The 23340-nt window shown below is 31.8% G+C and overlaps 3 protein-coding genes and 1 pseudogene across 3 annotated transcripts; 2 read left to right on the top strand and 2 right to left on the bottom strand.

The window, feature by feature from the left end:
• Positions 1 to 5657: 5657 nt before the first annotated feature.
• Positions 5658 to 11450, top strand: LOC115713224 (sphingosine-1-phosphate lyase). Its single transcript, XM_061113280.1, has 15 exons — positions 5658 to 6029; positions 6123 to 6168; positions 7058 to 7209; positions 7313 to 7372; positions 7856 to 8080; positions 8154 to 8295; positions 8507 to 8557; positions 8649 to 8740; positions 9010 to 9136; positions 9366 to 9381; positions 9893 to 10000; positions 10118 to 10172; positions 10238 to 10384; positions 10508 to 10586; positions 11116 to 11450. The coding sequence occupies exons 1-15, from the start codon at positions 5833 to 5835 to the stop codon at positions 11236 to 11238; spliced, it is 1620 nt and encodes a 539-aa protein (XP_060969263.1). The 5' UTR covers positions 5658 to 5832; the 3' UTR covers positions 11239 to 11450.
• Positions 11451 to 11664: 214 nt separating this feature from the next.
• On the top strand, positions 11665 to 14146 carry LOC133029023 (pentatricopeptide repeat-containing protein At1g71490-like; annotated as a pseudogene).
• A 689-nt stretch (positions 14147 to 14835) lies between these two features.
• On the bottom strand, positions 14836 to 17732 carry LOC115712443 (protein LAZY 1). The gene is made up of 5 exons (XM_030640718.2): positions 17573 to 17732; positions 17391 to 17457; positions 15842 to 16689; positions 15345 to 15636; positions 14836 to 15206 (listed from the first exon to the last, which is right to left on the bottom strand). Exons 1-5 carry the CDS (start codon positions 17576 to 17578, stop codon positions 15187 to 15189), a joined length of 1233 nt encoding a protein of 410 aa, XP_030496578.2. The 5' UTR covers positions 17579 to 17732; the 3' UTR covers positions 14836 to 15186.
• Positions 17733 to 22071: 4339 nt separating this feature from the next.
• LOC133036791 (uncharacterized) lies at positions 22072 to 22599 on the bottom strand. The gene has a single exon (XM_061113529.1). It carries the CDS (start codon positions 22597 to 22599, stop codon positions 22072 to 22074), a length of 528 nt encoding a protein of 175 aa, XP_060969512.1.
• Positions 22600 to 23340: the final 741 nt, after the last annotated feature.

Here is a 23340-nt window from a genome sequence, read left to right as displayed (position 1 = left end):
TTCATCTAATCTTGGAATTTTTTCGTCAACAAGGCCATTTCATCATCATTATCATCATCAGAAATAACATGTTCAGAAACATTAAAAACAATACCTTTGCTTTTCTCATTTAAGGAACTTTGCTTACTCTTTTTCTTAATTTGTTGATTTAACTCAAAAGTTCTTAAAGAACCCATGAGTTCCTCAACCTTCATTTTGCCAAAGTCTTTTGCCTCTTCCATTGCTAGCAATTTTGTGTCAAATCTGTCAGGAAGCACACGAATAATTTTCCGAACCAAGACAGATTCATCTAATTTTTCTCTCAAGGAAAAAAACTCATTAGAAATATCAGATAATCTTTCATAAAAATTAGACAAAGTCTCAGTTTCTAACATTCCCAATTCATCAAATCTAGTTTGCAACATGGTAAAACGTGATCTTTTTACATCAGCGGTACCTTCAAACTGAGTTTGAATGATTTCCCACGATTCCTTTGCAGATTCACAAGATGAAATTAATTTAATAAAGCCTTTGCTGACACCATTAAAAATAGCATGTAAAGCCTTATTATTATAACTAGATAATTTTTCATCTTCAATAGTCCAATTGAGTTCAGGTTTTACCTTAGTATTACCTTCATCATCACTTTTAGTAGGTTGCGACCATCCTGTAAGTATAGCTCTCCAAGCCTTCTCATCTTGTGACTTGATGAATGCTCTCATCCTGACCTTCCAATATGGATAATTCGAATCATTCAACAGAGGTGGTCGAGTGATAGAGCTTCCTTCTGCAAACAAAGACATCTCACACAAAACAAATTAAACGGAATAACCTCAAGATCTCACTAAGAATTTAGTGATCCGCTCTGATACCAATTGAAATTCCATATTTTAATATTTTGAGTTAAATTATTTAATTAAGTGATTAATTAAATGCGAAATAACGAAACTGGTACTGAAAATAGTTTTTCCGTAGTTACAGAATACAAACAGTGCATAAAAGTAAAAACACACAAGGTTTTTGTACGTGGTTTCAATAATCCTTTCAGATTGTTACTAGTCCACAGGGCCACGCCCAGAGATAAGATTTATTAGATCGGTATCAAAAATACAAAGTAATTGACTTATGCATAAATAGACTCCCTCTTATTATATGCCGCAATCTCGATGCATTCCACCTACTAACCGAATCTTGATTAAACTCCAAGAGCTCGAAATCCCTTCGATCACCTTGAAGAGTGCTTGAATCCTCCCGATTCAAGACTTAAAAAGCAATCTCCTGAAAGCTTGTAAAACCTTCTCCCGAAGGTTGTGTGCTTGAATTCTTCCGATGCAAGACTTGAAAAGCAATCTCCCGAAAGCTTTGAAAAACCTTCTCCCGAAGGTTGTGTGCTTGAATCCTCCCGATGCAAGACTTGAAAAACAATCTCCCAAAAGCTTTGAAAAACCTTCTCCCGATGGTTGCACTGTAGTTCTTCTTCGATGTAGACTTGAATACAGACTCAAGACAATACACACTACAAATAAACAGAGTAAGAGTCGAACAACTCTTCTCTACAAAAGAAAGACACTCTTTCCTTAAGATATGAAAGTGAATGAAAGAGTTACAAAACCTAGCTGCTATAAGGTGTATTTATAATCAATATACATCTTATTGACAACTTACACACGGTCTGAACAAGACCCCAACCCACTAGAAACTTGCCTAAAATAATTCTTCAATTAGCCCAGGAATTTCGATTTCTGTACCAACAAAATCGTGGGCAGTAAGTACAACTTTCCTTTTATAGAAAAGGAAAGTTCAGCTCCGGTTTTCTCTTCAAGAAATCTGATCTAAGAAAATAGGAAACTCACACAAGATCAGAATATACAGCTGGTTAGATAAGAATTAATTGTGTAGTCAAACTTACCATTTTTACCTCAATTTCCATAAATAGGAAAGCTAGACAACTTTCCTTTCAAGTTTAGATATACAAAATATGGTAACCAAATTAAACACACCAACCGAAATTAATAAGAAATAATAAAATATTTTTGTCAATTAAATATGCCCAAAATGGAATTAACAATTTTAAATAACTACTTTACATATTGTCATGTAAAAAAAAAATTAAATTATAACTATTCAGACATCGAAAACATGAAAGATGTGTATTAGTGCTCCTATTTCTAAGAAATATATTGTAGAAGCACTTGTCAATATATCATTAAAAAAAATTCAATCCTTTTAATGAACAAAATTATCAAATATGATAACTAATTTAAAAAATCTATTAAGAGAATTACATTTTTTAATAACCCTAAATAATTTATATAAAATATATTAAATATTTTTTTTTCTAAAAACTTAGGGGGCATGACCACTCCACAAATACACATAGTTCCACCCTTGTATATAATGGTAATAAAATTATATGCTTATAATAAAATAGAAGCTAAATATTATCTAAAATAAATAATATATCATATAATTAAAATAGATAAAGTCAACATTTAAATATATGTAGAATACTAATAAAATTATATATTTAAATTGAAATGTATGTGTTATACTAACAAAATATATAAAATTATATATAACAAAATAAAAAAAAAATTATCATCTAAGAATGATAATATATTATACAATAAAAATAAATATATTGTATAATAAAATATATATACTAACTAACAACCCACAATAACCCATAATATTTAGATGGCATGGTTCTAATTCTTTAATCTTTAAAAAATATATATAGAAATAAAAAAAAATATAAATTGAACATTAAAAAAATATAAAAATCATGAAAACTTGAAATGCTAAAAGAATTTAAGTAACGGTAAAAAATACTATTTTCAACAAATTTTAAGTAAAGATATTTTTTTTTTGACAAAGTGATTAAAATCACTCATGAATTTATGACGCCCACGTCCGCCACCGGCGCTGGAACCTCCTCGAACCAGGATAGCTCATCGTCTAACCGCAGAACATGCTTTGCCAACCATAGGCCGCTAAAATCTTAGAGCGAGCCCCATGGGACAAAACTGCCCATGGAAATTTAGACAATAAAGCTATAACATCTTCCAACAACGCTCCCAACTCAATAAAATACTGACGTTCCACCTGAAAAAATATCAAAAAACAGAATAAAATTTAAATTACAAAACTATTCAAACTGAATAGAATCAACCAACCACCAAGACTAAGCAACTAGATCTCCCTATAAAATACAAGAACTAGCCAAAGGGAGTACCCTTTGGCTAGTAACAACTAAATTATAGCATTCTACTTCATAACCTTCATAGGATCCCTATTCCTTACCTTTACCCTTTTAAAAACAAACATAAATAAAATTTTCCTTTTAATACCCATTATTCGAAATATTATATACTAATTATTTCATTTTATATCTTAAAAGTATTACTTATTTTTACACTAAAACATGCCAAAATCCTTAATAAGTCAAATTATTTATTATTTTATTTATAGCGTAAAACATAGTATTTATAATCTTTATTCAGCGTAAATTAAACTAAAATTGTATTAATATCCTTAAAACTTAAGATTGCACTCTTCACATTCAAAAATAACTTTTTCCTAATACCATTTAATTAATAATATTAAATTAATATTAATTAATCCAATTCGGTAATATGACATAATGCTTCCTTATTTATCATTTAAAAATATAACCTCCTAATTATTATACCATTTAAATTATTATAAAAACCATTCATATTAGTATCTTCCTATACAACTAATAAGACAATAATCTCAATACTTCGTTAGCATTTACTTCCCATTTATTTCAATATCTTCCCAAAAATAAAAATAAAATAAAACAAAATATTCTCAATTCATAATAAATGTCCCTACCTCCAATTAATTACAAAATCCCACATTTATAATTTATATACCAAAATTAATATTATGTTATCTATAATAAACTCATATTTATAATTTATATACCCAAAATTAATATTATGTTATCCATAATAAACTAATAAGGCAATAATCTCATAATTACATACCATAATTGTTAGCTATTAAATTTTATAATATTTTTATAATTAATGATATCTTGTAATTTTAACCAAATTACCCTAAATAATTAGGGATCAGCCATAAATCAGGCGCGAAAACCTTGAAAGGCACCAAAGCCATAAACAATGGCGCAACTCATCCATCAAATTTGTACTTCCATTAAAGCTAATACCACTCATCCAGAAATTATTTAAAAATACAAATAATGTAATAATTTTGGTACATTCCCTTAATATTGAGAACAAACCAAAATTCCATAATAATTTAACTTCCCAAATATATCTGAAGCAATATATTCTCATTAGACCATTAGTGTTCCCACCTCCCTTTATTACAAGATCCTCTAGATTCTTATTCTTCAATTTATTTAATTAATTATAATATTAGAATCTGAATACTAAAATTCCAAACACGAAAATTCCTAAAATATAAATCAAAATATAACTAATAGGAATTAGCGTTTAAAGTAAACCCTCTTAAACCTTATTTCAGTTTAAAATATTCTTTAAATCATACCTTAACCAAAATAATCATTTTATTCCGACTAATAAATCTATATAGTGCATAACTTTAACTTTAAAATATTATTTTGTCAAAATTTTCTTATACATTCAATATCGGAAAACGTGAAAATTTAAACAAACTACCCTAAATAATTAGGGGCCCAACCATATAATAGGTGCTAAAGCCTTGTAAGGTGTCAGAGCCATAAATAATGGCGCAAAATAGAACAAAATCAATATAAAACAAACCTATAACAAAATTAAAAGTATATCCTATTATATCAGCTCACCCAAAAAGGAACAAAATCAATAACAAACAACTAGATGAAATCAACTATCTACCATTTCAGCCTTCAACCAACACGACACTGACCGAGATCTCTCAGGCTCAAAACTAAATTTAAAAAATTTAACTCAAAACTTCATCACACTGTGCAAACATTCAAGCAAAAATTCTAAAATCTATAGGCCTTTCACTAACTCAAAAAGAAACCAGCATAAATTCCCAAACAAACCAACTACAAACAATCTTAATGAATCTAAAACTAAAGGACTACTGTTATCTAGATTCACATACTGTATGTATATACAATCTGTGGCACAAAAATGAAAAAAAAAAATAATATAAACTAGAGGAATAGTGTTACTATGTTTTAGAAATCCGTCTCCTATAAAGAAATTGGGATCTCACGGGCCAAGAAAATTTAGGGGATTAAAGATTTTGGGTTCGAAAAGATATTTCTAAAATTCATAACTCATATGAACATCTAAAAAGAATGGAAGATTTAATTCAAAAACAAAAAAGAAACTCACCTCATAATCAAATTTTCAGTCTAATCCAAAAGAGGATCTGAGATGTCATTTCTGATCATTTCAGTAATTTTTTAGAATTTTAATTTGGTACAATTTGTAAGATATTTATTTGCTTTGTAATTATTTTAATATTTCTAAGTTTCTTTTTTAAAAATAATAACAAATAGTCTTCGGTAAAGACATTTATTAACATATGACTATATTTTTTTTCATTACATTACCGACTCACATATGAACACAGAAAGCAAAACTAGTTATTTATTAATTTTTTTATGAGCAAAGCAAACAAAACTAATTATTGTCTAAAAGATTACAATTTATAGGAAATGCTTTAAATATCCAATAAATTATTACATTTGATTTTAACTTATACGCTACAACTACATATTATATTCATATTCACAAACACCATCGCTCTTCATTTCCAAATTCAATCACCATCGTTATCATCGTTTTCCTTTTCATATTTTTGTTTATTATGTTCTGATTTCTCAGTTCACAGGAGCTAGCTATGGATTATTTGAATTCTCTGTGGATTCGTTTTGCAACTTTTGCTAATTCGTACTTATCGCAATATGAGCCTTTGCTTCTGGTTTCGGCTCCTCTCGTTGCCCTCTTCCTAGCTTCTATACTCCAATCGATTGTTTGCGTTGTCCACGAGAAAGGACTCAAAGCTACCATCTTAGCGCTTTTCATGAACACCATCAAGTAAGTTTGTTTATTTATTTATTTATTTTAAAATATGTTTTATGGAATTATGAGTTTTGGTCATTTTGGTTTCCTTAATTTTGTTTGGAACAGATTGGTTCCAGGTGTGAAGAGTTATATTGATGCCGAGAAACAGAAGGTTGGATTTTTAGTTCCCTGGGAATTGTGCATTTGTCTTAAATTAATATTTGGTTTAATTGTAGAATGTTTGTTCGAATTTATGATCTTAAAGTATGTATTTCTGGTTCTGAGTACTGATTGAGACTCTGTATCAGTATGGGAAGCATTTAATGCGTATCAGCAACCATCACAGTATTCTCAAAGAGAAGTGCTAGACTGTGCCTTATAGCAATGCTCTTTTACAAACTATTATTTGTCTTTCGCAAAATTATTCAATGCTATTTGTTCAGAGGTTGATGTGGGTTGGTCTTCGAGTATTTATTTATTTTTCTATTTATTACGGATTTTAAATTAAAGGCTCAAATGGAGTGAAAAGCTTCCAGCGGTCTGATGGGCCCTCCCTCTTTATTACCCTCACTTTGATGGCAATGATTGACATTCAATTGTACTTTGAATTTGAAGCACTATAATGTGCAAAAATGAAGTATGTGCTGAAAATTTGGAATAGTGGCTTATTACTCCAGGAAATAGTTTGCTTTCATTCATATTAAGCTTTTCATCATGTTTTGGAGACATGGCTTTGTAGATAGCTTATTCTAATGAAAATTTTTGTTGTTGTCACTAGAGTAGTGAGCTAACTCTCCTGTTTTCATTATTATTATTATTATTATTATTATTATTATTATTATTATTATTATTATTATTATTATTATTATTTTGTTTTTGTTGCTGGTAAGCTGCTCTGTGAATTCCAATTACTTTGCCTAAATCAATCAAAGGGTTAATTTATTTACATTTTATAATTTTGTGTACATATATTCTTTCAGACTTTCAGTTAGTTTGATTTAATCATTTTTCTAAACAAGATTGCATTAATTTTCTGGAATTCGCCCTTGATGAAAGAACAGGTTGTAGATAAATTAAATTCGGGTGGCAAATCTAAAAGACAAGGTTGGAGGACTGAATTGCCAAGTGTGGGGATGGGAGCAGGAGTCATAGACATTATGAAAGATGAGAAAAGAAAAGATGTAGCTTGGCAAGGAAAATGCTCTGGTACAGTGTATGTTCCGTAATTGTTTGCGAACTTTTTACTTGCAAATATTTTGAAATATATTACGTCTTTTGCTGCTGTGATCATCAACATTTTTTTTTGCTGTTTTCAGCTATATTGGTGGAAGTGAATGTGAAGGACACTTTTCTCTGATTAATGAGGCATGCTCAATGTTAGTAAACCTAGCGCATCCATTATATAAACTATTCCTTTGAATATTCTAATATTGTTACATGCTTTTCCATTCAGCTCATATGATTTTCCCCCGGCTATTGATGAGATTCGTTTAGGTGGAATTTTGTTAAGTCTACTGGATATACTTAGGAGTCAAGGGAAAAAGATGCATCTAGATACTGTATAGAAAACTGACATTTAAAATAGGTTCATTTGTTATTGGTTCTTATTCAGAAAATATAAGGGGTTTAGAGATGTCAATTTGGACTTGCATTTTTCTAATTCAAAATGTTTGGAATCAAATAGAAATAATGCCGTGTATTGGCAAATTGTTGTGTTGTTTCTGGAGAATTAATGAGCCAATAAAGTGCACCAGCGGTGCTTTTGCTATCTTCGCAACAATATTGCCAGCTTTTAGGACAGCTTCTCTCATCCATGTACATGTTTTCCTGTTGTCTGAACTTGTTCATGTTTCATTCAGGTTTTCACATACAAATCCATTACATTTGGATGTATTCCAAAGTGTTGTAAGGTTTGAAGCAGAAGTGGTTGCCATGACTGCTGCATTTCTTGGCAGTAAAGAAAAATCTTCTGGAGGGCAAATATGTGGAAACATGACTTCAGGGGGAACTGAGAGTATCATTTTAGCAGTGAAATCATCACGTGACTATATGAAAGCTAAGAAAGGAATATCATCACCTGAAATGTATGTCTACAATCATTTTTTAAACTTCCATTTTTGCTTGAATTTTTTACATGATTTTTTTCCCCAAGCTCAGGATAATACCTGAATCTGCACATTCAGCATATGACAAGGCTGCACAATATTTCAACATCAAGTTGTGGCGTGTCCCTGTAAATAAAGAGTTTCAAGCAGATGTCAAAGCAATTAAAAGATATATCAATAGAAACACCGTTTTGGTATGCATTGAGAATTCAGGCTTCTCTTTATCTTACTTCATTTATTTTTCCTTACTTTTGTGCATTCTTTCCCTGTTTAAAAAAAAAATAACAGAAAAAGAACGATAAGGAACCATGGGTGTCTTGTGTAGTCATTAGTGTAGATGATTTCCCATCTACTATTGTGTTCATCAGTTGAGCTAGAGCTAGAGCTAATTCTTTTATTCTGCAGATTGTTGGATCTGCACCTGGTTTTCCTCATGGAATCATTGACCCTATTGAGGTGAGTGACAATGTCGTTTTGCATTTATGGGGGATAGTTATTTTTCTTTAAATACAATATCAATTAAGAAAATCTGGAAATAATTTTGCAGGAACTTGGTGAATTAGCTTCTAGCTATGGGATATGTCTACACGTGGACCTCTGTCTTGGTGGATTTGTATTGCCTTTTGCACGTAGACTAGGGTACAAATGCTATATCTTTAATTGGCTGACTCTAGCTGTAAATTTTCTTGGTAGATTAAATTTTCTCGTTACCTAAAGTCATTTTTTTTCATAGCTAGCTTTGTAGGGAATTTTTTCATTGTTGTCTCTTGGTGATACCTGCATGTCTACCATATATCCTAGCAACAAGCTTTCAGGATCAACATGTACTGTTGTTATAATTTTATTTTGTAGCATCTGTTGGAAATTCTCCTCATTAGAGCTGATGGTGATAACTTTCTCTTTTCCAGGTATCCTATCCCCCCTTTTGATTTTTCCATCAAAGGAGTGACCTCAGCATCAGTTGATGTGCACAAGTATGGGTTGGCTCCTAAGGGAACTAGTGTGGTTCTGTATAGAAATCATGATATTAGAAAGGTATCCTATCCCCCCCTTCGAATTTTCTATTAAAATTTGTGGATGATGAATTGGAGGCTGGTGTTGTGTCACTCTTAATGTATCAGAATTGAAATTGAATAACACTTATGTTGCTTTTAGTTTTCCTTGTTTGTTGTTTTTTATAAATAGATTCTAATGTCCTTTTTCTATTCATGGCATCTTGGTTGCTGGGAATGTTGGCTTCACTGGGGTTTCTACTTATGAGCAGCATCAATTTGTTGCGGGTAAGTTGCTTTGATCTATTAAAAATTTATTGTTTGTGACTTCCTTTTAGTCCTCTTCACTCTAAATATTGTCACATATAAAGTAGGAAATAATTTGAGAACAGTAAATGGAGAAGCCATATGTTTGACTTGTTCAATCATAGCTCAGCAGATTGAACTTATCATTTGCCATATGTCCATTGTATTATAATGCTGCCAGCTATATTTAAATTTGCCGAACCAGGCCCATTTTTTTCCTAATTGTTCCAGTATACAGTAACTAAAATACACTCTGTAAGAATGGAGTTGAATTCGGTATATTATTCTCAGCAAAAACAAAAACCGATTTGAATGAATAATACATTTGACGGGGGCTGCAGCCTGCATTTTGTGGAACTAGAAGCAATTCCTGAGTTTTTCCAATATTCTAGATCTGAAGGCCAATGACAAGAATTTCTTTCTTTGATTTCTTGGGTCAGCTTATGTAATTTGATATATGCTCAGTCTGTCATGTTTACACTTCATTTTTCAGTAACTGAGTGGTCAGGCGGCCTCTATGTGTCTCCAACCATAGCTGGTAGTAGGCCGGGTGGTTTAATAGCTGGAGCTTGGGCAGCCATGATGTCTCTGGGCGAAGAAGGTGAGAAACTCTTATGTATCATATTTATGATTTGCTAATGCAACATCAATGTATGTTTTTGTTATTTACTTGAAAAGTGGGTTCCCTTGTAATCCTGTGCCATTTTAATATTCACAGGGTACTCACAGAACACAAGACAAATCATGGATGTATCGAAGAGAATTCAGAAAGGGTATGTGTTTTCACTTTTCTTTGTAGGGTGGGAAAGATGCAACTTACTTTATTTTATCATTGCAGGATAAAAGAAATTCCAGAGTTGTTTATCGTCGGAAGGCCAGACATGACAATTGTTGCACTTGGATCTGATGTTTTGGACATATTTGAAGTAAATGATATAATGTCATCTAAAGGCTGGCATTTAAATGCACTTCAGAGACCCAATAGGTGTTCACTCACACACACTATTCATTCTAACATGTTTGTTAACTTAAATTAAATGGATAAAAGTATACATTTTGTATGTAGCAGAAATCTGATTATTTTTTCTCTTTTTGATATTTAAACCAGCATCCATATATGCGTGACCCTTCAACATGTACCAGCTGTTGAGGACTTCCTTGGAGATTTGAGGGAATCAGTTAAAACAGTAAGTGGTTTTTTAGACAAAATCAATAAATAAAGGGAAATACAATTTGTGTCTACTAAATAATACATATTTTAACTTTATATTATTGCCTGCTGCAACAAAAAAAGAAAGAAACCCTTCTATAATTGCTAATACGCTTGTAGTACCCCATTAAAAAAAACAGTTTCAATAGTCAGTTTGTCTGAAGAAAATATTGTTATTTGTCTTTTGTGGTCATGTTTGACGGCATTAGATGGTGTGGAAATTGAAAAATATATCCGACTAAATTCGTGTCTGATTTTTTTTTTCTTAACACAGTATAGAAATTGGTATTAATTTTTAAATGGTCAAAATTGGTATTAAGTCAAAACATAAGAGTACGAAAACAATATATTCCCATAAATAAGCACCAGTCAGGCAAACCTATCCTTTTCAGCACTAGTATCAGCCAGCTTTTCACAGGAAGATGGTAATTAATTTCCAGGTTTATTGGGTGCCATCAATCTGAGTTTAAATTGTTATTTTACATTTTTTCAACTGATTTTTTCAGGTGAAAGAGAATCCGGGTCCGATAAATGGCGGCCTAGCTCCCATATATGGTGCAGCAGGGAGGATCCCAGATAGAAGCATGGTTCAGGACTTGTTGGTAAACTACATGGATGGTACATGCTAGTGTTACTGTGGGAATTCGTGTAGACTGTCGATTGTTTCTCCAAACATTTTTACTCTATTTTTAGCCTAGATTGTATGGTTTGAAGGCTGTTGAGAAAATACACTACCATTTATTTAGATTCATAAATCGTTGGATAATATATTTGGTAAAATAAATGTATAATTTTCAATCACTGAAAATTCAATCTCTATTACCCCAACGATTATCTAAAAGGAAAATATGATTTGTCAATTAAGCACAAGGAATGAGAATGTAAAATAAACTTATGTTTGCTATGATTTTGTGAAGACTTGTGATTTAGTAAGTTCTGTTTTATTTTCTCAAAAAAAAAAAAAAAGTTTCCTTTTATTGCTGATAGCTAATAAAACCCTTCGAATAAATTGGTAAGTATATGCTAAAACCCCTAAAACCTTCGTTGGAAGTTGCAAAATCCTTCCTTTGCTGCGAGGTCTGAGTTTCTAGTTCTCTCAAGTAGTAATTCCCCTCCCCCACATTACTCTTTGCTCTGTTTGGTTCTCGAGAAACTGGGAAGCAACCCTATTGTACAAGTATAACCTAGATTAAAGGTAAGCAAGTCCAGTTCTTATTTCAAATGACTTTGATCCCTGCTCATTGTTTGTTTGTTAAATTATAAAATGAATAAACTTTATCAATTACAAATTTTGGTAGTAATTTATAACTGTTTTCCAGGAAAATTGTTGACCTTTTCTTCAATTTGGAAAAGCGAAATTGGGTTACTGATTTGGGTAGAGTATAGCTAGAGCCATGCAGTCAGTTTATGTTTACCATGTTATCTTTAACAGTTTATACAACTATTATACATATAGGGACATGATTTTGTCTCGTGATTGTACTTTCACAGAATGTATTCTGTGATGTACGGCAGCCATTAGATGAGGGAGTTATTTGATCTGAGGGCTGAGATTGATCTAGGGATAATTAGGGTTAAAAAATAATAACGTACCCTGATACTACCTTGAGACCCATCTAAGATGTACCGGAATACATTGCTTGAAAGTAGAGACAAAATCGTGTCCCTATACATATATAGTATATGCCATCTTCTTCATTTTGTTTCAACCTTCGGGGCCTCTTTGTATCCCAAATTCAAAAAATTATTTCTAGAAAATGGAAAGAGATGAATTCAAATAGTGATGTTTCTATGATAGATTCTATCCTTATAGCCATTAAGAACTTCACAAGCGAGGGCCATTTATCAAAGGCATTCAAAGCTTTCTCTATTGTCCAAAATCATGTCTTTTCTTCTGCTGGTTGTTCCAACAACATATTATTATTACGACCCATTTCTTCTCTTATTACATCCTGCACCAATCTTAGATCACTTTCTGAAGGTGAACAACTTCATGCCCACATTATTGGGTTAGAATTTGAACAATATCCTAGCTTGGTTCCAAAACTGGTCTCTTTTTACACAAGCTTTAAGCTTCTTATTGATGCTCAGGTTTTTACTGAGAATTCTAAGATATTGTATCCTTTGTCTTGAAATCTGCTCATATTCTCATACGTTAAAAATGGGCTATTTGGTGAGGCTCTATCTGCTTACAAACAAATGGTAAATAGAGGGACTAGACCAGACAATTTCACTTACTCGATTGTGCTAAAGGGTTGTGGCAAAAAGATGGACATAGTTTTCAGAAGAGAGGTACACATGTCCATTGAGCATCGCTCTTTGAAGTGGAGCTTGTTTGTGCACAATGCATTGGTTGCTATGTATGGGAAGTTTGGGCTTATAGACATTGCTCGTCATTTGTTTGATAAAATGCCCGAGAGGGATGCAGTATCTTGGAATGCAATGATCTCTGTGTATGCCTCTAGGGGAATGTGGTTTGAAGCATTTAATTGTTTGAAAGCATGTGGATGGAGAGTAATGAAGTAAATGTCATCACTTGGAACACCATTGCTGGAGGGTGTGTGCGTACAGGAAATTTCATGGGAGCAGTTAAGTTTCTTTCTCAAATGAGAGGTAGTGGTAATTTTTTGGACTTAGTGGGGTTGATTATTGGCTTGAATGCTTGTTCCCACATGGGTGTCGTTATGTTGGGGAAGGAAGTTCGTAGTTTTGCAGTTTACAATGGTATTTATGAGTTTGAAAATTCAAAAAATGCACTAATTATGCTATGTATTCCAGGCGTGAAGACCTTATGCATGCATATACTATATTTCAACTGATAGAAGATAAACATATAATTACTTGGAATTCTTTGATTTATGGTTATACTCATATAGATCGAGCTGAGGAAGCCTCATTCTTATTTAGAGAAATGATGCTGTCGAGACTTGAACCAAATTATATCACAATTGCCAGCATCCCCCCACTCTGTGTCCGAGTAGGAAATCTCCAACATGGAAAGGAGTTCCATTGTTACATTATTAAGTGGAAAGAATTTGGGAATTATTTGTTGTTAGTGGAATGTAATTGTGGAGATGTATGCAAGGTTAGGCAAGATTATCGAATCCATGGGAATGTAAAAATAAGGGAATGGGCAGCTGAGAAGCTACTGGAAATTAGAACTAAAAATTTAGGCTGCTATATTAATTGTAAATATGTATGTTGTTGCTGGGAATCGGAACAAGCTTGCAGAGGTGAGGGTGTTCATGAGAGACTTGGGTGTGAGGAAATCCCCTGAACGTGCTTGGGTTGATGCGGGCAATAGATTCTGTCCCTTTTTGGTTAGGGACATGTCAAAATCTAATATTTACATTGTATCAGATGGATTGATCTAGCTAATGAAAGATGCTTGTTATACTGCAACTGAGGATTTCAGTGCAGCGGAAGATTTATGTTGTGAGGAGTAGAAAGGACAACATGAATGGATGCATAAATATTTATCTTTTATGAACTGATTTCATTCATTTATTTCTAATATACTATTTTTCACTCTCTTTGTAATTTAAACCAGCATTCATGTATGCATAACCCTTCAACATGTATCAGTTGTTGAGGACTTCCTAGGAGTTTTGAGGGAATCAGTTAAAATGGTAAGTGATTTTTTAACTAGACCAAAACAATTGAGTTGCTTTTTCTCTCAGTGAAAGAGCAATATCAAATATTTTAGAGGAAGATGCGATTAGTTATCGGGCTTAGTTGGTGCCATTTGTCTGAGTTTACATTGACTTCATGTGTTTCTTTTACAATATTTTTAGGTGAAAGTCAATAAATAATGGACTAGCTCACTTATATTGCTGCTGCCTGGGAAGATGCCAGACTGTGTCACTGTGATGGTTCAGGACTTGTTGGTAAACTGCATGAAGTTCCATGATGATGCATTCGTTTAGACTTTTGATTGTTTTTCCAAATGTGTTTACTCCATTTTTTAGCCTAAATTATTTGAGCTGAAGGCTATACAAGAAATACACACCACCACTTATTTAGATTCATACATATAGGTGGATATAATATTTGTTTTAAATATAAAAAGTTGTATCTACCAGACATTTACAAGGTAATATTATTATTTATATGCGGAGCAGAGCTCGTTAAAGCTTTCGGCCAAAAAAAATTATTGCACTTATTACGTAAACCAAATGAAGCAATAAAGAAAGTGTATCAAATTAATATATATAAGAGTGGGAAAATCCAATAAATATCAAGTGATCCATAAATGTCCATAGATGACTTTGAAAGTTCATATCCAAATTATGCTTGGATAATTTGAGTGCATCTCGACTAAAAGAAGGGATATATAAATAATATACCCAACACTATTACATGACCACTCTTAGCAGCAGTATCTATCTTTAATAAGAGGACTAGAGGAGCAGCAGTACCTCTATTTATTAATCTCTTTCACTCAACCTCACACATACTCATAATAGGGACAGCAAAATATTCTAAACAATATATATATACTTTTACATGCATGATTTTTTTTTTCATCAATCAAGCTCTCACGATGTAGTGGTTAACTTTTCTTGCACTGCACCATGTTAGAGCTCCAGGACCAGATCTATAATAGAATGAAAACAAAAATATATGAATCAATCAGCACATTTATATTGCCTACACACATCTATATATATGTGAGGTTTTGAAAATAAATAAAGAGATTTAAAGAAGAGAGGAAGCTAAGATAAGGGTGTCTTACAGTCTGCATCTGTTTTGATCCACTGCTCCCTATTTGCCATAGAATCCATGCTGCTGTATGTGAATTGGGGTGGATTGGATTGGCTTCTGTAGCGCCGTATTTTTTGCTTTAGAAAGAGAGCTCTCTGTGGACATAAGGTGATATCTTCATCTGGGAGAATCTGACCTCCACAGTTGCCAGTGCCAACATGGCTAGTTTTCTTTCTGTGCTCATTCTTTGGAACCTTGTTAGTCTTATTATGAGTAGCCGCTGAGGTTTCAGGGTGAACTTTCCTGTGAAACATATGAAGAATCTACAACCAAACATACATGAAAGATTAATGCAAATAACTTGGGGAAATTCTCAATTGGTATTACTGACAAGGGATGTGCACAAGCTTTTGTTTGTAGTATCTAGATAAGTTATAATCCAAAATTTTATGTCCCATTTTAGCTTATTACTCATGTATAAATATGCAAGTTTACTTTTTTTTACTTTGATATGTATATTAGCCATACCTTGTGCAGTTTTGTTTCAGTTGGAGCGGAAGAGTCCCCGGTTCCACCATTACAACCACCACCACCACCACCACCACCACCAGGACCTGCCCCAGAGTTTCGAGAAGAGGCATGAAGCATTTTCTTCTTGAGCTTCTTTTTCATGAGGTTCATGGCAGATTTATCTGCTTCTTTCTCGGATCTCTTCTCCTCCCTCTCACTTTTGCCACCAGCACCAGCACCACCACCACCATTATTCTCCTCTATAATCTTACTCTTTTGGAACAGTTCACCAAGAGATGTTCTGTGTTCTTTCTTAGCAGCTGCTGTTGTGGTTGTTTCAGACAACTCAATTGCAGAGCCAAAAAGGTAACCCTGCAGTGGGCAGACAGTAGTCCCATTCCCATCTTCAGTCTTTCCACTCAGTGTAATGATGCTGCCATGGCTGCTTCTTCCATTACTAACATGGCTGTTTCTACCAGAAGAATCATTATTGAAGCCATCATCTGGTGCTTCAGCTCCCAAAACTTTCTCCAACTCATCATTGATGAGCTTCAACTCATTCTCAGTAACCTCAGTTTCTTTCTCAGTTATATTGTCCACTGATATGGCAAATGTTGGTGTTGCAGGATCAGTCATCATTTGGTCTGATCCAAGTGTACCAATAGCAAGAAAACCATGGAAGAGCTCAGAGATTGCAGCTGATGATGATGATTCATCTTGATCATAATAATCTTCTTCGTTATCTAGACCCGTGAAGGATGACTTTCGAAGATGATTGTCTCTCTGGGATTGTTTGAAGGGTCTACCACCATAGTTTGATGATGATTTTGTGTAGTATTGTTGTTGATCATCCATTGATGACTGTCCTGAAAGTCCAAAATTCCCCATCCAAATTTTTATTTATTAATTTATATATATATTCTTCAATTTTTATAAAGATCCATCAAGTTGTTTAGTCAAAAGCATAAAAATAAAACAATACCTAAAAGCAATCTCCATTTATCCAAAAAAAAAAAAAAAATCAATCTTTCACTACTACTATTACGTACTAATAACTTTTTAGTCATAACTAATACTTGGCATCAATTTTTTCAGTGATAACATATATAAGCTTAATCATATTTTTTTTAGTCACTTTTAGTTTTTTAACTAAAATGTTGTTACGATCGACAAAAGTAGATTTTGTATAAAGGTTTGTTATCAGACCAATCAAGTAAAAAGAAAATTATATTAATCATCTTCTATAGCATAACTGAAACAAAATCGGTTTCAACAATATTTATTTAATACCAAATCTTTAAAACAAAAACAGCAAAAATCAAAACGCCTTTTACACATAGAAATTTTTTTAATTAATTATATTTATAATGAATCTTCAATATAAATATATAAATATATGAACATGTGTTCACAAACGTAGTGTTTTATTATTTTATTTTTTTGATGGAACGCAAACATATATATAGTGGTACATACACGTAATTTGATGACCATATTGTTTCCTATGATATTTCACTTAAATATTAGCAAAGTAAGAAGTAGCATATATAGAGCTCATAAGACTTACCAATGACAAGAGCTTTAAGAGCTTCATTGGTATTTTGGCGAAACTTACGATGCATCCAACAAAGTAACTGCAACAAAAAGACCACTAGTACATGAGATGAAATAAACATCATATGTAACACAGATTTTTAATGTTATCATATCATCGATCCAAGGAAAAATTTATTATAACTACGTACGTACCTTCATCTTTTGATTATTGTTAATTTCTCAGAAAGTTTTGCTGATAACTTAGCTTAGTTTGGTGATGACTGTTGAGAAGGAAGGAAGGAGTTAAGGTATATAGGTTATTAGCTTCTCTTGTCTTAGTTTTATGAGTCTGCAAATATATGGATATAGTGTAGTCAAACGCTTCCTAAAAGTGACAATAAGAGGTATAGCTGGGCCAAACCATGAAGATAGTTACAACAGGATCAAGTCAAGTGGCCAAAATGGCATGTAGGTCCCTTGGACCCCTCCATAATTTTTCTTTTCTTTTTATTCTTATGAATTCTCCTATCAGTGTCACAGTAGTGTTGTGTATAAATAGACATATATTTATACATAGGGGCTTCTATTATCATATAGGAAATTAATTATGAGCACATGTATATTCTTGTTTTTTTATACACGAGGACATGTATTTTATAATTCGTTTACCGTTTGTATAAAATAATTATTGTTACAACTTAACTATGTATGAAAATTGAAAAATAGCTAGAATTGCTTTTTCAAAATTAATTTCTTCAGTACAAAAACACGCTATATGTATTACTACAAAAAACTGCTACTTTTAGTGACAATTTCTTAGTCACAACATAAATTTTTTGTGACTAAATGTGACTTTTAGTTACAACAAAAACTTACTTGTGACTAAAACATAGTATTTAGCTACAAGTTGTCACTAATTTAGTTTTAGTCAGAACAAGTATTGTGACTAAAAACACATTTAATCACAACAAATTGTAATTTTTGTGACTAATACCTTTTACCCACAGACTTTTTAGTCACAATATAAAAATGATAATTTATAATTAGTCACAACTTTTTTACTTTTAGTTGTGACTAAAATAAGAGTTTTGGTAGTGTGTACTTTGAGTCTGAATGCAGTGTTTGATTTGGTGACACTTTTTCATATGTGCTATTGAAAATTAACACGCTTGTATTAGAAAGTCCCACAATGACAATGTGTGAGAGCTTAATAATATAGTTATATGTATGAGCTACGTTTACTTTGTCAATTATTTTTGATATGGAACTATCATATATCTTACCATACACCAAATTCTGTTCTATTTTTTTCAACCACACATTGCACCTCTTTGAGGATCAGTGTGAATTAACTCATCATGAACTGTTCAATTGTTCTTCTTCTTCCAATTTGATAAAATATATACATGTTCATGCACATGTACTTTCTGCAGAAGATCATGAGATGTGTTCCATAAATGCTTGTAAATTTTCTTAGTTGGTAGGGTAACCCCACAAAAAATAGTGAGAGCTAGCTAGAGAGAATATTTTGTCATAACCCAATGGGGTCAAACATAACAGGACAAACATGCAGATTTCTCTAATTAGAAACTCATGGACTTAATTAAAAAGTCCTGAATTTTGGTTGGTCCATGATCTTTGTTGAATTATTTTCTTTTTAGTCCAATTAGACACCTTATCTAATTCTTTATCTAGCTATTTATGAATTAATTATATATATGAATAATGTGGTTTTTTTAATTAATTTAATTATACCTTTAGCAATAAATATCTTATTAGTACATATTTGGCCTTGTTATCATCAATTAATAATTAATTATAAGGCTATCATTTTCTTACACCAGCTGTAATAATGATAACACCTGATACCGTGTGTGTATAAATATCTTTATATATATATATATATATATATATAAAACTTTAACAGGTTAAACTACACCTTTTAAGTTTTTGGTGAAGATGTCATGCTTTTTGCTTTTATTTTTATACATAAGCATGATCATTGATCATCCCAAATAGTTAGAACATATATTATTTATACATATTAATGTATATACTACTTCAGTCAAAACACATATGTAGTATCATTACTACATTTGCATATGTACCCTATCTATAAATATTTATATAATTTGTATTTGCAGTTTCTTTCCAGCATGAGAAGAAAGTGAGTGTGTATATATATATATAGTAGTGTGCGTTGGGCTGAACTTGAACAAACAGCTGGTATCTTATAATTTCAAGGATGTTTTTTGTTGTGTGATGCTGAAGTTGCCACATGGGTGTTAATCTAATTCTTCCTTTTTCTGAGCCTTTCATTTAATTTTTACATCATTAATTTTCATCAAGTACATATACATATATATATAAATAATCTGAAAGGGGGGATCAGGATAAGAGTCATTATCATTAGGATGTAGTTTTACTCAGAGAACAGTCTCTATTTTGATGAGAGGCTGTTGGCTCAGAGGAACTTGATGTGCCCCAAAAGCATCTTCACCAAATAATTAGAAGTTATTTGGGAAAAGGGTTGTGCACTTAGAGACAAATAGTGAGACATTAATGTATTTTGATGAGAACGAACTATTTCAACTCAACAATTTTTGTTTATTTTATATATATATATATATATATATTTATATAAATAAAGAATGATGATATATACTTATGATGATGATAAGAGTACTAACCATTAGGCAATTAATAATTGACATGATATTTGGATTTTTAATAAAAGTTTATGCATGTATCTCAAAGGCAGCAGTAGCTAAACCGTGGCTATCATGTTGTGCATCCTTATTATTAGCTACCCTACCAATCGCATACTTCTCTTAATTTGTTTAATATATATTATATATATTGAGGAAAATCATGAAGTGAAGTAGACTAGCTATATACCCATGTATCTATTACATTATTAGAATTTTAAGTATATATATAAATAAAATATTATTTATATATAAACTAAAATTCTTTTCTACAATATAATTGGCAAGGAAAAGGAGCCTCCTATAAATATATATATTTATATATATTATATAAATCCTGAAAGTTATATTCGTCTAATTGGTTCGGCTTCTGAAATTTTTTCTCATTTTTTTTTTGAGAAGCTATTAACGTTTACCTTTTTCTATTAAAAAATAAAAGTAAATAAAAATTGAGATCTATAAAACTGAAGCTTATTACAAATCTAATTATAGTACTGGAGCTTCAAAAGCCTAAAACGAGTCCTATTATTGCAGCAGTATTATTGGTTATGTTGGCACACTCCCCTGATATTTAATTTCAATTATTTTATAATATAATAAGTATCGATTAAAATGTGATAAATATATTATTATATATATTAAGTATATGGTAAATAAATATTTAACCTATGGTTTTAACTTTACACTTCTGTAATTTCTATGTTGTAATTTGAAGAGGTGTTACAATTTATTGTCATTTGTTATGTTGATCACACATAATTAGTGTAATAAGATGATTTTTACACAATTTAATTTAAAGAATTCAAAATTATGATGATATAGTTGTTACAAAATAGATTAATACTCTTATGTGATAGAAATGAGATGGTGTGTTTGAATTATAAATGTGATTACTTAAACACTATATATAAGAATCTAATATGCTCATTTGAATGAGAAATTTTCTTTCAAAAAAAGCACATTGCTAGAAGACTCTAATTAATACTTGATAATTCCAAAAGTTATTTCTTAGAAAATTCTTTTAGTGCTTAAAGATAGGGAAAAATAAATTTTTGGATTGTAATACTTTGTTCAAATTATGGTGATCTTCACTAATCTACACTCAAAATTGTAAGTGAATATATATACATACATGGGTGAGTATTCAATGGTTACAATAAAAATGTAACTATGATGGTTACATTTTCTTATAACCTGCTATAACAGGTCACTGATAGGTAAATTTCTATTTTTAGACTTAAATAAATCAATTTTTTAATTAAAATATTTAATAAAATCTTTTTAAAAATTAATATTTATAATTTTTTTTTATTTTAAAAAAATAAATCAAATCAAGTTAGTGTCAAGTTGCAGGTAACTTATTAGTTATTTTTAGTAAATTTTTAAATTAATCACAACCGTCTAATAATGATCCAACGATTAAAAGTAAATGTAACTATCATGGTTACATATTTAATATAACCATTGAAACCTTCTCCATACATATTTTTATCTTATTATATATATTTTTTTTTTGAAATAAAAGCGTATATATATTAGAAGAAAACAAAAAGTCAGACCTCATGGTCATTACAGAAAAAATTACTCGGAATAGTAGAGACTTCTACCATACCAGAAATATTGTTGGCAAACGCCCACTTGGCCACATTATGGGCCGCAAAATTACAGTTTCTAGAAATATAAGAAAAATTACAGCAAGTAAAAAAAGTAGAGAGATGCTTGCATTGTCTTGCGTAGTTCTCAAGCTGCCAAAAGGAATCGATACCCTTTAGGTTCTTGATTACTATCTTAGAATCACTCTCCACCATAACAAAAGGGTGATGCATTGTGGCCGCCGTCTCCAAAGCTAACAAACAAGCCGCTGCTTCCCCGATAAGAGAGTCAGTGAATTGAAGCTTGTTAGTCGCCACCCACAAAATTGATTCCGTATGATCTCTGGCAATGGCCACCACACACATGGATTCCAGCCCGACTCTGACATCGCAGTTGATCTTGACCCAATCTTCAGGCGGGGGGGGACCAACCCAGAGTATCAGCAACCTGTCGAGACTTGAGCAAACTGGATCCATAATCAGCGTAACAATAATTTATAGAATCAATGTAATGTTTCAAGCTACCCATATTGTTATTATGAACCTTGTCGTTTCGAGCCCTCCAAATCGTGTCAACCACGATAGAAGCATAAAGGAATAACCCATCCGTATCCACTCCTCTGGTCCTATAAAGAAAACTAACCCAGTCCCACATACGGGCCCCAGATTCTACAATAGGCATAACTCCCCAGGGGGAAGATCTCCAAAGGTGGGACGCCAGATCGCAATAGAGAAATAAATGCTCCATAGTTTCATCACCATTACCACAAAAGGGGCAGGTGATTTCATCAATAACCACTCTCTTAGAAAGGATAGCCCTAACAGGTAGCGTATTCGAGAGGATACTCCACCAAAGGACTTTGTGACGCTCCAGAACTTTTGAACTCCACAGCTTGTTCCACAGATTCGGAGCTACATTACACAACGGGGCCCGTTTCATAGCTTGGATATGATAGGCTGATTTGGTAGAGAATCGACCATTAGAGTTCTTAGTCCAGATCCATCTTATTATATATATATATTTATTATATTACTTGTATATAGTATAAAATATATATAAAATGTACGTATCTTATAACATATATTTAATCAATTTTTAATTTTAATCTTTATTAATATATTTTAATTTTCTTTTATTATAATAAATTCTCTAACACATCAAGACTGCCAAAACTCATATTATTGATGGCTGATATCTCAAAGTTTTCTGCTTAACATTGCGAATATATATAGTGAAACGGTGGAGGTATAAATGTATATATTTGTTGACCAAACTTCACACGTACTCAACTAATAACTATAAACACTACATGTACATTATATATGTATAAATATATATACACATAAGGCACTAATAAATTAGTGTATAACTTGTATATATTATAGAAGACTCGGGTGTTATGTATATATCTCAATCAAGAACAGTGATTATTTTACAGAGACGAGAGACAGCATATATTTGATCTAGTGATGGTGTATGTAATAATGTGAAATACACTTCTACGTGTGATCCTTTCTATGTCTTTAGGTGCATTATATATATGTTTATATGCAACCCCACTGTGATATGATATCTGCATATCACTTTTTCTAATTTATGTTGTAGAGTTGTTTGTCTTTATGTCTTCAATAATATGATCATAATCGATAACAATTGATTTCGGAATCACTTTATTATATA

This window comes from Cannabis sativa, chromosome 4 (genome assembly GCF_029168945.1).
Source record: "Cannabis sativa cultivar Pink pepper isolate KNU-18-1 chromosome 4, ASM2916894v1, whole genome shotgun sequence".
In the NCBI taxonomy this organism is placed as follows: domain Eukaryota; kingdom Viridiplantae; phylum Streptophyta; class Magnoliopsida; order Rosales; family Cannabaceae; genus Cannabis; species Cannabis sativa.
The sequence above is the reverse complement of the archived record's forward strand: the minus strand, read 5'-3'. Positions and strand labels throughout refer to the sequence as shown.

Coding starts and splice junctions, on each gene's coding strand:
- LOC115712443 (XM_030640718.2), bottom strand. Junction 16,690..17,390: donor TCTTAAAGCTCTTGTCATTG/GTAAGTCTTATG, acceptor TTGGACTTTCAG/GACAGTCATCAATGGATGAT. Junction 15,207..15,344: donor GATCAAAACAGATGCAGACT/GTAAGACACCCT, acceptor ATTCTATTATAG/ATCTGGTCCTGGAGCTCTAA.
- LOC133036791 (XM_061113529.1), bottom strand. CDS start 22,599: ATGAAACGGGCCCCGTTGTGTAATGTAGCTCCGAATCTGTGGAACAAG.
- LOC115713224 (XM_061113280.1), top strand. CDS start 5,833: ATGGATTATTTGAATTCTCTGTGGATTCGTTTTGCAACTTTTGCTAAT. Junction 8,296..8,506: donor TCAATAGAAACACCGTTTTG/GTATGCATTGAG, acceptor TTTATTCTGCAG/ATTGTTGGATCTGCACCTGG. Junction 10,385..10,507: donor GCACTTCAGAGACCCAATAG/GTGTTCACTCAC, acceptor TATTTAAACCAG/CATCCATATATGCGTGACCC.